At 37.5% G+C, this 17,789-nt stretch overlaps 1 protein-coding gene across 1 annotated transcript in view; it reads left to right on the top strand.

Moving 5' to 3' along the window:
* LOC136255277 (mucin-22-like) overlaps positions 1–17,789 on the top strand; it is a 95,832-nt gene that overhangs the window by 38,647 nt on the left and 39,396 nt on the right. The window contains exons 8-10 of the mRNA XM_066048002.1: positions 9,044–9,388; positions 15,661–16,044; positions 16,098–16,385. Coding sequence (XP_065904074.1) covers positions 9,044–9,388; positions 15,661–16,044; positions 16,098–16,385 — 1,017 coding nt within the window. The remainder of the gene's footprint in view (positions 1–9,043; positions 9,389–15,660; positions 16,045–16,097; positions 16,386–17,789) is intronic.

Raw genomic sequence — 17,789 nt, 5'->3', positions numbered from 1 at the left:
ATCTACAAATACCTTACTCATACGCTTACATTGCAAGCCATTCTGTTTGCATTTACACTTTAAACTCCTAATTTTACTTAAATCACTATGAAATGTTTTTGCTGTATGGTTACCACGATTAGTTATATGAGTATCAGGAAACTGGCTACATATAATTGCATTGGCAGAAGTATTATGATCCATGATAATTTGATCTATAGTAAAACCACTACTCTTTACATCACCTAAAATACTTAAAAGCATATCTCCCTCTGCACCAGAAAATGTGCCTTCCCAGTTAGCTCCTTTCCCTTTCTTGGTGCGATGGGCAAACCATGCAATTGAGTCGGTTTGGACACCATGCAAAGTGGCAGAGGCATTGTTCGAGTGGTGGCCACGAGTAAGATAAAAACCATCATAGCTAGCTTGTTGGTCAACACGTGCAATAATTTTGGCCCTTATCTGATCACATGACCACAATGTAAGTTTTTCAACATGCTTACCAACCCATTCTACCACACCCTCCCAGGTCGTATGGTGCATTACTGGCAGACCAAAAACATTGTCATACTCACTATAGTACCCTCCCTTTAGCATGAATGCTAGTGCAGGATAATTCAAGTTCCAACACCTTGGCTTGGTACCAGTGTTGAAAATGCTGGGGTTACCCTTGGCTTGCAAAGTTACCTCCGAGCTAGACATCAAGTGTCTTTGCTCGTTCACTGAGAGCTCCTTTCCCACTTCTTCTAAGGCCTTTGCTACCTGCTCCAGCAATGGTCCAACTGTGGGATTTGCTTCAGTTTCCATTGGTATATCAACTTCTAAAAACAGATGTTATGATACAAAGATTAACTATATGGGAACACTACTACACCAGCTAATGAGTATCCTACACAATTAGCCAGGTTACAAACAAGGTTGCTACTAAGTAGCATGGATTATTTCCTGTGCAATGGCAGGTGACTATGTTGGAAGCTTTAACTAAAGGTTAAAACAGTTTAATGGACTATCATTTAATATGTATACATCTATCACGTACAATTAGGCGGATGTGCAAGGATTCACAACGTGTATTTCCTTGATATAGCTCGAATTACTCACCTGGTAAAGTGCTACCATCACCTCCGTTACTAGAAATGTTGCTCACCGAGCCGTTCGTAGTTAAAACTACGCGTTTCTTTCTGGCTTTACCAATCTCAGTTAAATGCGCGATGTGCTTCAACTGCTTAGGCATCTTCCTTTCTTGTCACGTTGTCGATTGTCGTATACGAGATAACTAGTACGTATAACAGTTCCGTTTTACGCATGGTTATGTAGTAGCCACATGGATCAGCTCACGTGTTTGCGGTAAATTCTTGCATGGCTTCAAATATCAGTGAGCACCCTTATTGAAAAGTTTAGAATGCATAAATATTTGATAACATTGGATTACAAAATATTAAAACCTTAAGTCATGTAAAATGATTTATAGTGCGCATGTGGGTTTACGGTATCTTGTAAGAATGCAAGCAATAAAAAGTAGCGAAACAGAAGATGCAGTACTATAACATCATGTGATAAAGTCAACTTTATATTAGCATGTTATAGTACTACATTTTGTTCATTGCAAAAGTAGGGATTGTCCCACATATAATTACCGTATCTAGTTTCACTAAATTTTTAAACTGGGCATGTACCTGGGTTACTGAAATTGTTTTCGTAAAAATGCATGTGCTTGTGTACCTAACTATGTATGTTTGTCCGTATGCACCCACGTGAACAAAATCGTTAATGGTAAAAGTACTTGCAAGTAAAAAGTAAGAGTGAATTGATGTCTGTATTAAACTTCCAAACTGGTGAACTTTGTTCTGAAGTGGTTTCTTTTGGATGGTCTGAATATGGTGTGGCAACTCTTGTAAATTACCATCCCTTCAGGTTTAACAACTGAAAAACAGTGATGCAGGCCTTGTAAACTACCAGGAATAGCTATATGTGACCGAATTTTGGAAAACCATCGATATACGCACAACAGTACTTATGTAATAAAACGCATTTAAAAACTACGGGTAAAAAACACAAGCTCCAGAAAAAAAATTACGCAAGTTTTTATCGCCTCGCTGGTGGGCGAATTAAGCCGCCAATGGATAAATCCTGGGCATCATCTTGTTCGCCTGTCCATAGTGAGTATAAAAATCTTTGTTTCATCTTCATACACGAACAGATACCAAAGTTACAAACGTTTGTTTATGTTGCGGTGACGAAAGAATTTACCGACGATTGTTTTTCAGTGAATTTGCCTTCCTTCTCGAACAAAGAAGCATGCCTGGGGAAAACTATACCTTGGTGGATGCACACATTCATGGCGAACACAATGAGCCAAGATTCAATTCCGTACATCATTGTATCAGTAAGTTATGATGGGTTATGTAAGCGCCTGTAGATTCTTTTCTCGATAGCCTCTGCACATATCAAATTATTTGCTCGTCCGGCTATCTAGTGCTGTATTTCCAATGCTGCTTAACTTAGGAAGCTGAAACTTGGCTAGTCTATTCCTCTGTCCCTGTAGAAAACAAAGAACAAATAAAATGCATTTTGAAAATTGTGCGGATATCGACGGTTTTCTAAAATTAGGTCACATATAATAATTTGTATTCGGAATTTCATGTGAGTCTTAATGGTTGTAATACAAAACCAGTGAAATGAAGTTCGCTAAGGTTCAGTAAATCTTTAGATAGTACTTTGAGTCCCTGTTAGGAATGCAAAACTGTGATACTTTGCTATTTCTCTAGGGGTCCTTACAAAACAAAGTGCATAGCGTTGTAAAGAGCTATCTAACTATCCACTAGCATCAGCGAACCCCATTGTTGGCTGGTTTTGTACTGCAATCATTGATAATAATAATTAGTGTATTTTTTAATAATGTTAATTTTCAAAATGAAGTAGAGATCTATGCAATAAAAAGTAATGAAACAAGAGAGGAATGATGGTATTACAGCATAGCTCTACTTTGGCACATTAGAGTATCATACATGCATGACTGTTGTATTAGAGTATCTTGAGTCAGATAAGAGTTGTGCAGCTAGCTAGACTAATAAGGTCTTGTTTTCTGTTATGTAAAGAGCTAGATTGTGAAGAAGTGTGGTCTCCGTACTCTATCACTATTAGCAGGAGTTTATAATGGTGTAGGGAGAGTGTAAAACTAAGCTATACCCTGTGAAAAATGATCCCGTAAAGTCCTATGGCATCATTCAAACGACTCGGGTGATTTGTGTTGATTGGTGACAAATTCAGTGGGTACGCCCGACGCACGCATATACATTGAGAGACTGAAGCTACAGAGTGAAAGAACAGTGTACTCGAGAAAAGTATGGCACAAAGCACTGAAGAACTCAGTACAAAGAGAAAGATACAGCCAACTTACCTGGAAAGCCAATTTTGTGCATGACGTCTTAATTCGACATTTCATCATGGTCGCCATTCCATGCCTCGACAGTTGTGATAGTGAAAAAAGCACGTCTAGATGGGTTTTAGCCATAGTAATTCAATGCGGACCACCCAATCAAACTAAGAAGGTGTTAAAACTGGGCAATCAAAAGTGGTTAGATTTACAAGAGGACACAAAGGTATGCGAACTACTTTATGGGCTCATTTTTCATTGGGTATAGCGAAATTCGATACTCTCCCTAACACATTATAAACTCCTGCTATTAGTCAATCTAGGTCTTTATTTGATGTGTGTGGTCGCAACCCTATCACGAACTAGTCTAGTGGCACCCGCCCTTTTCAATGGTGCTGCCAGACCTATCACGAACAGGATCCCAATTGTGAAGTTGCAGATATCTAGCTCGTATACTTCTTATAGTAGCACCAGGACTGAAGCACTTCTGAAATCCAGCTCTGAAATAATTCTGTGGCGCCTAAATATGCTACTGAAGGAAAGCGTTGATATGGATAATTAACACCTTGATATGGTTTCATTAAATAAAGAAGAAGACAAGCAGCTTGATTGGAGATAAAAGAAAAGACAAGGCGCAGAGGGCCTACACTCGTCAGAACCTCAAAGGCACATCCCACTGATGAGTTTGTTATTGTGGCATAAAATGGTGGCCATGCGTTGCTTCGTTTGGCCTCTATAACTGTGGTAAGTTAGGCAATGGGACTAAAACTCAAGTTTTGGCGATTAAAAAAAAATTCTATATCCGACCACCTGTAAGTGTTTTGTTATATTTAATGCTATATATATATATATATATATATATATATATTGCACCGGTTCAAAAAGTTAACGAGATATACACACTGTACCATCTCGTTAAGTCCACTGCTTTAATGAGATATACGCACTGGTATGTATGTCTCGTTAACTCAAGATATTGCACAGTTAGGTGTGCATATCTCGTTAACCCATTCCATGAAATCCTCAGATTTCTTTGATGTCTTTGCTATCTCTTTAAGCCATTATATAGTCACACATGTTAATATTGATTGTGGGATTAGGTTTATTTGTAGTTTCTCAAAAGTATGTTGAATAATTCCTCTGACTGAAATGGAGCTGTTTCTAATGCAGGCGAGCTCTGTTGTGATAAGTTCTAGACACCTGTCTCAATAGTAAATACCTGGAAGCACTTATAACAGCATTAAACCATCACTATAAGTCGTGCTTTGACTCATTGTTACACACCGCCGCTAAATAGATTGAGCCATTGGTGGTGAAGTGGTATTCATGCACGACTGTAATGGCTATAATTTACTCACGATTATTATAGTGAATACCTTCTACCAGCGTTAAACCATCATTATCAAGTTACGTTTCGATGTCCCGTGTCTCCTTACTCACTGTATGAACCCACAATCGAACTTTTTGTATGCTTGTGTCGTTGCGCGTACGTTTGAACTCTTAGCACAGCAATGCCTTGTCGTATTCTTACATTGTTTCCAGTGTCCACTATTGAAATTCACAAATCCCAATATAAATACACTCTTGAAGCATGCCAGCAGTTTCTCACACGTGTAGGTGATTAACCCACGTGGCACATATTAGTTATACCATGGGCACTCATGCTTTGCCTGATATATACGCACTCGCACTCGGGCTAACGCCTTCGTGCTCGTGCGTATATATCAGGCAAAGCACTCTTGCCCATGGTATAACTATCATACGGTACGATAGTAACTGTATAGTAGGGCCACAAAGGAGTAGGTATGGCCCACGAAATAATATCACCCAAAAACCAGCCTCAATTTTCCCTTACAACGATGAGGCAGTATTGGTGAGGTAAAACTAAGCCCTATCAAGCTTTCAGATCGACCCGAAACGCTTTCAACAAGATGCTACGGAATTTAACTTTTTTTTATTCAACGGAATTTTCTACTGACTGAGTGAGTAAGTAAGTAAGTGACTGACTGAGTGAGTAAGTAAGTAAGTGACTGACTGACTGACTGATGCCTTCAGACAAGCGTAACTCGATAACAGCTAAGGCTACGGCTTGATTTTTTCACTGTTCGATGTTGCTTCGGCCCGACAGGTGCCTTTTGGCATACCGCAGTATGTACAATACATTCTTCATGAACTAACCGGTGTCCTCCTTTGTATCCCATTCATCTTTGCTGACAGGTAAAGGTTTCGATTTGGCCCGAGCACGTGATGGCTTCCCTTTGAAACGGAAATCGTCCGTATTTTTCATCGTGGCTATTTTGATTGCAGAGGTGCTTTTCAAACAGTTCTTGATTTTTACTGCTGTGTAATGGGTTGAACATAGCCTACAGGGAAGCATAATGGATACTTCACTTTTCAGACGATAATTAATATAATTGGGGCGCGCGGCACAATTTCTTTCTTTCGGTATGCGTGGATTGTAGAGGTGCTTTTCGAACAGTTCTTGATTCGAAATGCTGTGTAACGGGTTGAACATAGCTGACAACGAAGTGTAATGGATACTTCACTTTTCGGACGATAATTGATATAGCTGGGGCACGTGGTGCCTTTTCAGATGCAATATGCATGGGTTCACCAGTCATAGCTTCACCAGTCATAGCTAATAAAATTATTTACAAAAAAAAGTTAACAAAGAAGTACACGATAAAATTTGGAATTTTTTCAACTAGAGTAGGGACCATAGCACATCGATAAAAGTACTGAAACAAGTTGGAGTAGTCCATGATATTAAATCACTGTAAAACAATAAGAAGTGTTACCATACAGTACGATAGTAACTGTATATTAGGGATCACCAAGGTTTGGGGTTTCTTGCCCTATAAATATCACCCAAAACCAGCCTAATATTAACTTTCTGACGGCTTAGCAGTATTGGTTAGGCATAACCAAGCTCAAAAATGTCTTTAGATCAACTCTAAAACGTTCCATCAAGTTGCTATGAAATTTTAAAAATTTCGTATTTAACCGAATTTTCTACTGACTGACTAACTTACTAACTAACTTACTAACTAACTTACTAATGCCTTCAGGCAAGCGTAACTCGATAACGGCTAAGGCTACAGGCCTGATTTCTTCACTGTTTGACGTCGCTTCATCCCGAGACGTGCCTTTTCGCCAACCGCAGCAGCTACAATGCATGCATCATGGTGCTACCTTTGTCCTCCTTAAAGATCCTTTGTGCCCAGTTCCTTTCTCCAGCACTACGTAGGTGACGATTTGCGGTACACGCGTAATGGCTTCATTTGCGAGCGTTATGGCTTCAGTGCAAGACCTAGAATGCTCAGGCGTTTCTTACAGTATTCCTTGCTTGAAATGTTATGTAGGTGTTCAACATACCAATAGCCTCGCTGGTAGCTAAAAGCAGTGTTACACTGACTGACTAAATCATAGATATTAGAGGCGCGTAAAAGCGCTTTAATAATATCTATGCAGTAATCGACTGTTATATCCTTAATACTGCAAGTGCTATAATGCTCTCTGTACAGTCAGCAAAACCATATACATGCATACATGATTATAATACTGAAATACATTTATCTAAACTTGTTAACACTATTAAATGAAAATTTTAATTTTATAGAACCATATAATTATGTTTCGCAACAATTTGCTGTATCAGGTTTCTGGGACCAGTAGCATCATCCTTATATGTGCAGCGTTCTGCAATATTTCCACTACAATGATCCGTGTGGCTACACTGCATGTAGAAAGAGAAAGTATACAGAAACGATATCATACAGTACAGTAGTAATCTATATCAGTTAGGGATCACCAACTGAGGTTGTTCACTAATTATCATTATGTTTCAAAAAAAGTAAACAAACAAGTATAAGCAAAAATTAGTAATTTTACATCCAATTAGGGATCATAGTAATAAAAAGTAAAGAAACAAGGTGGTTGCCTATATGCCTGCAGATATACTATAGTGGACGTTTAATCCCTAATTCAGTCTATAGCTGTACAACAGAGGTTCTGAAGACTGAATTACGGATTAAATGTCCACTATAGTATATCTGCAGGCATATAGGCAACCACCTTGTTTCTTTACTTTTTATTACTATGATCCCTAATTGGATGTAAAATTACTAATTTTTGCTTATACTTGTATCCCTACTGTGCATTTCTGTTATGGTATCTTGAGCACAGTAGGGATATAACACTTCTTGTTGTTTTACAGTGATTTAATGTCATGCACTACTCCAGCTTGTTTCAGTACTTTTTTATCGATGTGCTATGGTCCCTACTCTAGTTGAAAATTCCAAATTTATTGGTGTACTTGTTACATATATATACCACTTTAGTGTGGGTGTTCAAAGGAGCCGCTTGGGGTTTAACTCGCAAATATATCATGGGAAAGCAGTTTGGCAATGACTTTGATGCCCAGCCAGTTCAAAGAAACAATACACGTTGACTTGTTATATTGAGCAACATAGAGCTTGTATTGTGAGACTCATTTTTGTAGTAGTTGCTAAGCTGAGTATATTCGCTAAGATAGACAAGTCGGTTGTTACTAAAGGATAATGAAGGCACAAAATAATTGTTTTGGGCAATCATTGATGCATATTTCTACCCACCGCGTATCATCCTTTGAACAGACCACAGAATGGCAAAACTACTACTACTACTACTATGCTGAAATAGGTTAATAACTTACAATCCTAAGTACTTAACTTAATATAATAACTTATTTACTGTCCCAATAGCGATGTTATTTTGCTTAACTTGGTACAAAAATGATAACAATATAAACTCTGTCCCACAATCACAAGTTTTCTAACATTACATGTTGAAACATAGTAACGTATTAATGACATTTTAATGTATGGATAATGTTCTGGTGGCTATTAGCCCACGTTATTAAAATCACGATTGATCTTCAGATGCTACTGTATAAAACAAACGGGGTGAGTTCTTGTTAGTTCTTTCACCTATTAGGTGAATGCGCCCCAAGTGATATCACTTATACCACAGCTGCTTGGTATTTGCTGATATTATACACCCGCAGCCCTCGGATTTTTGGTGTATATATCAGCAAATTCCTCGCAGCCGTGGTATAACTATTAATTATATGAACTAGTACTATTCCGTAAAGGTGATTTTCATCACATAAGTTGCCTCTAAAATGATTTTCAAAGGCAGAAGTTTTGGTGGCATGCGAAATTTTCTGTGCAATCCCTACTTAAACACTATTATTGTACTGTTTGATAATCAAGTGGTACGGAACACATGTCCTACCTCCACTGCTTCTGTGGATTTTCTTTGATTTAATTAGATGCTAGATACACTTTGTTAGACTCATCTGTAAAGGTGTTTTTTATCGCACCAGTTACTTCTAAGTTGATTTTTGATGGCAGCTTTTGGGGAAGGTATACTTTGTGAGGGATCGTAAGTGCTGTAGTATATACTGTAGATATGGTAAGGTCACAAGCAGTTATTCAAAATTGATGAATGAGTATACTTATAAATGTGTAAAATTATTTAAAGAAGAAAACTGCGTACTCATTTAGCAAATAGTCACGTTTTAAGGTTTCTCCATATTTTATGTGCATTATATCAAGAGTTTAATATATTTGTCTGGTGAACTCTTGATTTAATATATTAATATCTCTCAACAACAAAATCTATTGTTTTAATTTTACATCCTTGCAGGTGTTGATCGTCGGACAGTCACCATAGTCAGTACTCCAGCTGGTACACCAGTTAGTGGATCTACTAACACATTTGACTATCCCATATTGAGTAATGTCACTTTGACTTGTATGGTGACATTGTCTAATGGAGAAACATATACTGGACCATATCAGTGGAACACTACAGGATGTTATACTAACACTGCTCATAATAGTGATAATCCAACATGTTTTCCTACTGGTCAGACAACACAAAATGTAACTGGTAATAATCTACTGGCAGGTGATGCTGGTACCATTACTTGTACTGTAACTTTTGATGGTGTGAACTTTACTAGTGATCCATTAACACTTCGAATATCAGGTGAACATGTGTACTGCTTTTATATACCTGATAAAGTGATTCAATTGTAACCTCTGGGACAGCTAAATGAAGCCACCAGAGGGCCACACATATGTATTAATTAATTAATTAGCCTATTTAAAAATTGTAGTGCAATCTTATAAATACAAGTACAAAGAAAAATTTGGAATTTTCAACTAGAGTAGGGACCATAGAATATCGATAAAAAGTACTGAAACAAGTTGGAGTAGTGCATGATATTAAATCACAGTAAAACAATAAGAAGTGTTATATCCCTACTGTGCTCAAGATACCATATATAATGGAAATGCACAGTAGGGATATAACACTTTTTATTGTTTTACTGTGATTTAATATCGTGCACTACTCCAGCTTGTTTCAGTACTTTTTATCGATATTCTATGGTCCCTACTCTAGTTGAAAATTCCAAAAAAAAATTTGTACTTGTTTGTTGATTTTTTTTGTAAATAATTATTATGACTGGTGAACCCACGCATACCGCATCTGAAATGGTGCCGAGCGCCCCAATTATTGTCTGAAAAGTGAAGTGTCCATTATGCTTCGTTGTCAGCTATATTCAACATGTTACGCAGCATTTTCGAATCAAGAACTGTTTGAAAAGCACCTCTGCACACCGAGACGCATTCCGAAAGAAATGATGCCGCGCCCCCAGTTATATCAATTATCGTATGAAAAGTGAAGTATCCATTACGCTTGTTCGTTGGTGGCCGTGTTCAACCCATTACACAACGGTACGAATCAAGAACTGTTTGACAAGTACCTCTGCTATCAAAATAGCTGCTATGAAAAATACGGACGATTTCCGTTACTTGAAGGGAAGCCATCACGTGCTATCGCCAAATTGACACTTTTCGCTGTCAGCAAAGATGAATGGGACACAAAAGAGGACACTGGTAAGTCCATGAAGAATGCATTGTACATACTGCGGTATGCCCAAAGGCACCTGTCTGGACGAAGCGACATCGAACAGTGAAAAAATCAAGCCCGTAGCCTTAGCCGTTATCGAGTTACGCTTGTCTGAAGGCATCAGTCAGTCAGTTATTTAGTCAGTAGAAAATTCCATTAAATAAATTATTTTTTAAATTCCGTAGCAACTTGTTGAAAGCATTTCGGGTCGATCTGAAAGCTTGTTTGAGCTTAGTTTCACCTAACCAATACTGCCCGATCGTCATTAGGGGAAATTGAGGCTGTTTTTGGGCAATATTATTTCGTGGGCCACGCCTACTCCTTTGTGGTCCCTACTATACACTACTATCGTAGTGTATGATTTCAAATGTGTAGCCAGTGATAATGTTCAGTACGATAGTACTGATTATGAAGGTTTGAGCTTTTCTGGCCATAACTATTACCATGAAACCCCTAACAATACCTTCATTACTTCTTGGCAGTATTGGTGAGGTATAAGCAAACCCATAAGTGTCTACATAGCAGTCATAATGCTTCCAATAATTTTTTTTTGTTTAACAGAATTTTCTATTGGCTGACTAAGATTTTATGTTAATACCATAATATTTTTTTACAAAAGGTATACCATTTGCTATTCCTCAATATCATCCGGCACTGTTTGCATTCCATTTCTTTTCACTGATAGTGCAAGCTGTCAATTTGTGGTAACACATATAGCTTCCTCTCTGCTGACTAGCTGTCACGTTTTTAATGAAATTGTCTAAATTGTCTATATTTTGGATGGATTGAAGAGGTGTCACACTGTGAGTGTTGTTCAAGGATATGCTGCACAATTTACGCAGTTTACTGTCATTTTTGAGGTCAAAGAAATGGGAAACAATTAATGAATCTAGCTTTACTACTGCATATTGTACAGGCTCTGTAGATATCAACCATCCTACTGTAATCACTAATCATCATTGCCAGTCTTGTAATCAACTATATTTGTACATGTACGGTGTGGTTGTAAAACTAATTAATAAATAAGGTATTAGGAGTATGCTATCAAGTTGACACAAATTCTTATTTGTGTTATTCCTACACTTTAATAAATAAAAGTGAAAGTACAAGCTTAAGCATGCTTTTTTTGTAACTTTCTATGTTTGTTCCAGACTAATAGTAACTTGAAAGGCTGTCAATCTTATAATGGAATAATGAAATGGACAGCCTGTCCACATGCAAATACTCCTGGGTGCATGATACAAAGCCTTGTATTTCGGTGATACCAAATCCAAGTTGACCAGACCAAATTTGGTTGCTAAAATTAGTCTAGTGGTGGACCAATTTTGGTCAACTGAAATTGTCCTGTTGGACCACTTTTTGTCCCGGACTCACTTTTTCTTCACACCAGCTTGGCAGGATATAAGACACAATCAAGCCTTAAAATGTTCTCAGAGAAACCTGTCACAGAAATTTTGGTCTTGATTATTGAGGGTGTTTTTGGGTAGGAAGCCTAAACCTTGATGATCTATACATGATGGTACATAGCATTCCTTGAATACACTCACAGTGTGACACCAGTTTTTAAAGAATTTATGCCACCCATCTCTCATTCACACACGCATGCACGCACACACGCACACACACAGGTTAAAGAAATTTCATGGTGCCATGACTTCTGCGAGTAGGGGTAGAAAGGTACAGTGATCCTGGTACGGGGGAAGTAATAAAATATTATTATGATGATTGAGTACTACCAGAAATGTGAACAGTTGTTCATTGTACAATAATAGGTTTTACAATAACAGATTGTCATTCACAGGTTGTATAATTGCTATGACAAACCCCCCCAAAGAAACAACAGCTGTAGCTCTAACTTATGCTATATTATGCTACTAAGGTTATCACCCATTCTAGGAATTTTTTTGTAGACTTCCTAGGAATGCTTTGATCTACAAGCACTAAATTAACAAAGTGCGAATGGCACAAAGGCAGCCATACATATCAGAGTTTGCATGGATACTTTTGCACAATTATTTTCAACCAAGGCAATATGAAGGTACAGTAAAAATCCTGTGAATATAACACTTGTTCATTGCATTGCAGCTCAATATCATACAGTACGATAGTTACTGTATAGTAGGGACCACAAAGGAGTAGGTGTGGCCCACGAAATAGCATCACCCAAAAACCAGCCTCAATTTTCCCAGATGACGATGAGGCAGTATTTGTTAGGTAAAACTAAGCCCAAACAAGCTTTCAGATCGACCCAAAATGCTTTCAACAAGTTGCTGTGGAATTTTAAAAATAATTTATTTAACGGAATTTTCTGCTGCCTGACTGACTGACTGATGCATTTAGACAAGCATAACTCGATAACGGCTAAGGCTACGGGCTTGATTTTTTCACTGTTTGACGTCACTTCGTCCCGAGAGGTGCTTTTTGGCATACCGCAGTACGTACAGTGCATTCTTCATGGACTTACCAGTGTCCTTATTTGTGTCCCATTCATCTTTGCTGACAGCGAAAGGTGTTGATTTGGTGGTAGCACGTGATGGCTTCCCTTCGAAATGGAAATCGTCCATATTTTTTATAGTGTCTATTTTGATTGTAGAGGTGCTTTTCGAACAGTTCTTGATTCGTACTGCTGTGTAACGGGTTGAACATAGCTGACAGCAAAGCGTAATGGATATTTCATTTTTCAGACAATAATTAATATGATTGGGGCGCGCGGCACGATTTCTTTCTTTTTGGTATGCGTGAATTGCAGAGGTGCTTTACGAACAGTTCTTGATTCGAAATGCTGTGCAATGGGTCAGGGCCAGAGCCCACTGTCTGGCCAATCACTTTTCAGCTACTTGATTTTAGTGAAAAGATCAAGATGCTCTAATAGAGCAGTCATCAAAATATACTCTAATAGAACAGTCATCGCAATACTCTAATATAGTCTAAGCCATTACATCTGTGTTAACTGTCTCAAAATTACCCAGTGAGTGATCTGCATGGCACACTGTATTGAGCTATGTATGTCATGCATTAGCATGCAGTTACAATCTAAAACTAAACTTGCATGTTGAGAAATTTTTGTATACATCATGAAAGCATGCTGTGTGTGCTTATAGCACATGCAGTTAAGTAACACATCAAAGCAGATAATCTCTGATTTACAGATCATATTATATCAATAAAAATTTAGTAGTGTGCGTGACTATGACCTTCATTGCAGTCCATGTCTGGCCAGACCACTCAAAATCTCTGGGTCCCAGCCCTGCAATGGGTTGAACATAGCTGACAATGAAGCATAATGGATAGTTTACTTTACAGATGATAAGGGGCTGGGGCGCGCTGCACCATTTCAGATGCGGTATACGTGGGTTCACCAGTCATTTTACAAAAAAATTAACACAAGTACACGAAACAAGTTGATGTTGTGCTACTTCTAAAAACCTGGCACCATGCAGCTAGCTAACTCATCTGGAATTAACCATAGATAGTATATGCTACTATGAATTAACCAACTATGTACGTATTACTATTTTACAATAGGGTAGTTTTGGTCGTGCAATAACATTATTAGCTAATTCTCGTATTTCGTAACTCGTGAAATTTTCATAATTCGCTCAATTACATTGCTATGCACTACTAAAGAACGCTTGTTAAACAAACCGCTTTAACCAACATATTACTCACAGAAGTATCTTCTAAACTGTTTTATAGTTTGACTATCGTGTTTTTTCCACAAATTCTCTTGCCAAAGCCTCAAAGCTGCTCTTCATTTTTGTTTGCGTACTTAAGGAATATGCCCCCTTTCGACTCAAAGCGACAGGCTATTCCTGGCAGTGTACGGGGCCTGCACCATTGTTTTTCAGTTGTTAAACACCTGAAAACCTCAAAGGGAAGGTAGTTTACAAAGTCTGAAGAAAGTCGCCACACCCGTACTTCAGTCCGCCGAAAAGAAACCATCTCAGAGCAAAGTTCACCTGTACAGAAGTTTTAATACAGACTTCATTTCACTTTTACTTCTTATGTATAAGCTGCTTTTATCATTATTTAACGATTTTTCCCATGTAGGTACGTATGGACAAACATAGGTAGATAGGTACACACACGCACGCACACACGCACGCACACACACACACACACACACACACACACACACACGCACGCACACACACACGCACACTTTTACGAAAACAATTACAGTAAACCAGGCATAGAGTAGGGACCATAGCACATTGATAAAAAGTACTGAAACATGTTGGAGTAGTTCATGATATTAAATGGTTCCATGAAAATGTCACTAAATAGGGATGCTTTCCTACAGTAATGTAGGAAAGATTTAGTGCCTCAAATACTAAATATCTCCTGCATTACTATAGTGAAGATTTAGTGCTGAAGCATTAAATCTTTCCTACATTACTGTAGGGAAGATTTAGTGCCAAAGCAATAGTGCCGAAGCATTAAATCTTTCCTACATTAATGTAGGAAAGATTTAATGCTTCGGCACTAAATCTTCCCTACAGTAATATAGGAATGATTTGTTCCTCCTATTGTATATATATACTACCTCAATTTCTCATTAACACATTCCAGGATTTTTTGATAATACTTTCTTTAATGACACTTAAAGGATGATCATTTATGTTTGTGTAAGATCTGTAAATAATGTAAGGTTATACTACAAAGTTGTAATAGGTCATATGTTGGTTGATATAAATACAGATTTCCCGAGGATTAAAAATCCGACATGGGAAGGATGGATTGTATGAGGAGGTGAAGGATACACTTCAACAACATAGTCAGCTTACTGCATGATATTGCCCTCTTTGTTCAAATATTAGCGCAACAGTGTTAGCTGTTAAAAAGCAGTATAAAATATATGTCTCATGTGATAAACCTTCCTTTTTTGGAATAAGGTATATACATGTTGCTAATAAATAAAGAACAATACAAGTACAATAAAGAGTTTATCAAGAGCAAAGACATAATCTTTTTAGTACATAAATCTTCCCTACATTACTGTAGGAATGATTTAATGCTTAGGAACTAAATCTTCCCTACAGTAATGTAGGAGGGATCTAATACTTAGTTTTCATTTCGTGACATTTTATCCTACCCCATATTAAATCACAGTAAAACAATAAGAAGTGTTATATCTCTACTGTGCATTTCCATTATGTTATCTTGAGCACAATAGGGATATAACACTTCCTATTGTTTTACAGTGATTTAATATCATGGACTACTCCAACTTGTTTCATTACTTTTTATCGACGTGCTATGGTCCCTACTCTAGTTAAAAATTCCAACATTTTTTCATGTACTTGTGATATCATCATGTATGCACACTTCATAATAATTATTAGGAGTTGGACTTGTTGGAGGGATGCAGACTACTGGATCAAATGATGTTGTCTCTGGTAACATTGTTGATGACTATTCTGCTATTAGTGTGACTGATACATCAGCTGGTGTTTTGTTTCGTTGTGTCACTGGATTAGGACCTAGTGGTAACAGTAATGATGAGTTGGGTCAATTGTCCTTTAATGATGCCCAAATATCTCATGGTTTATGTGATGGACCTGTGGTACAACCACGTGGAGCTAATATTGCTAATTTCATTGGAGTTATTAATGTAGAATTGTGTCTTGCATTTACTGTTAATGAAGAAGGTGTTTACACTTGTACCATAAGGAACAGTAGTATGGTGGACCAGACTGTGAGGGTGGGTGTGTACTTACCTGTGAGAAGTGAGTCACTTTATAGTGTGATTAATTGTTGTTAACTAACTTCATACACACAGCTGCTCCAATGATCACCACTACAGTATCTGCTGTTAATGGCATAATTGGTTCTCCTCTAACATTGTCTTGTACTTCAGAAGGTTCTCCCCCAGACACATTCACCTGGATGAAGGATGGTATGCTATTAACACCAACTCCTAGTATCACCGCAGTGGCACATGATGATACTACTGCAACATTCCGTAGTGACTACACCATTAATAGTGTTACTACAAGTGATAATGGAAACTACACGTGTACTGTGACTAATCCTATTGGAAGTGATAGTTTTAACATTACTGTCAATGGTAAGGAGCTTAGCCAAGCAGTGCAGTATGAACTGGGTAATCAGAAAAATAGTCGACCAATTTTTGCACCAGGCACACCCACAGCCGGCTGTGAGTGCACACTAGAGATGAGGAAACAAAGCAGGTTGATTAAACTACTTATAAAAACTAGGCAGTAGGCAACCATTCAATTATTACTATCCCCTACTATAAGCATTAGTTTTAAACTATGGTGTTATTATTAGTTGTGGCTTTTTAATAATGCATGCAACATAGTATAATTTTAAGTATTCTGTAATTCATTAATAACCACTATTTCATCGCTAACAAAGTGTAATTGAACAAACTACCTTTAAACTAGGGCTAAAACGAATATACCGAATATTCGAATTCGTATTCGATTCGACTTCGTTCGAAGGAATTATTGAATTCGAAACATCGAAATTACAGTAAAGATGACGGACACTAGTAATGAGGAATCTTTGTCAGTCTCTACAACATCAGACACTGGACTAGAGATGTACCAATAATCGGATTGGTGATCGCGAGGGTGATCAGATCGCGATTGGTTGCTGATTTGCCTTCCATATTCAGTAATAATGGGCACAGATGCTCTATGAATCGATTAGTTTGCATGGCCAGCTATCAAAAGCCTTTTTGCTCACTACAAACAGAAAGCCTCTCTACACTATTGTATTAAATGCTAAGTTACAAGAAGCCATACGACTGCACGTGTGAGAACAGTAGCTGTTAGCTGCACTTTAAGAATAAAAAACTGCACTACAGGAAATTAAGAATAAAAAAACTGCACTACAGGAAAACTAAAGTGATCACCTGTGTATAACAGCCATATTGGTAACTAATCAAAACATGGAGTAATCCGGACAAGGGATCATGTATTAAAGTATTTGTGGTGCCTAATTGTCTGGGTTGTGTAATAGAGGCCACACCACCATAAGTAGTTGTGCAATATAGTAAAGTTACATCACTTCTCTTTTTTCAATGCTACAAATCATTAGAATATACATAATGCAGTAGCTACACCTGTAGTTCTATTTGATTTACGAATATACAATAATTTAATCGGTATATAATCAGTATCAGCTCTTTTAGGTACACATTAATCAGATATCAATACAACTGAAAAATCTTTATCGGTACACCTCTAGTAGCTACATCATCAGACACTTTTACTTCATTTCAAAAGCTGCCTATATCAGTACTGTATCAAATTTTAATGATGTTTTACAATTGAATACAAATAATAAGAAATAACACATATACACTGTATAAGAACATTACACTACATATAGAATATTCTATTATTCGTTCCCGACTAAAAATATTCGTTCTCTTTCATTTAGAATATTCGTTTTAGCCCTACTTTAACCACAAATAAAACTTAAGACTATCTACCCACAATTA

The sequence above is a fragment of the Dysidea avara genome, chromosome 5 (genome assembly GCF_963678975.1).
Source record: "Dysidea avara chromosome 5, odDysAvar1.4, whole genome shotgun sequence".
Classification (NCBI taxonomy): Eukaryota; Metazoa; Porifera; class Demospongiae; order Dictyoceratida; family Dysideidae; genus Dysidea; species Dysidea avara.
Note: the sequence above shows the minus strand (reverse complement) of the source record. Positions and strands in the feature narration are given on the sequence as shown.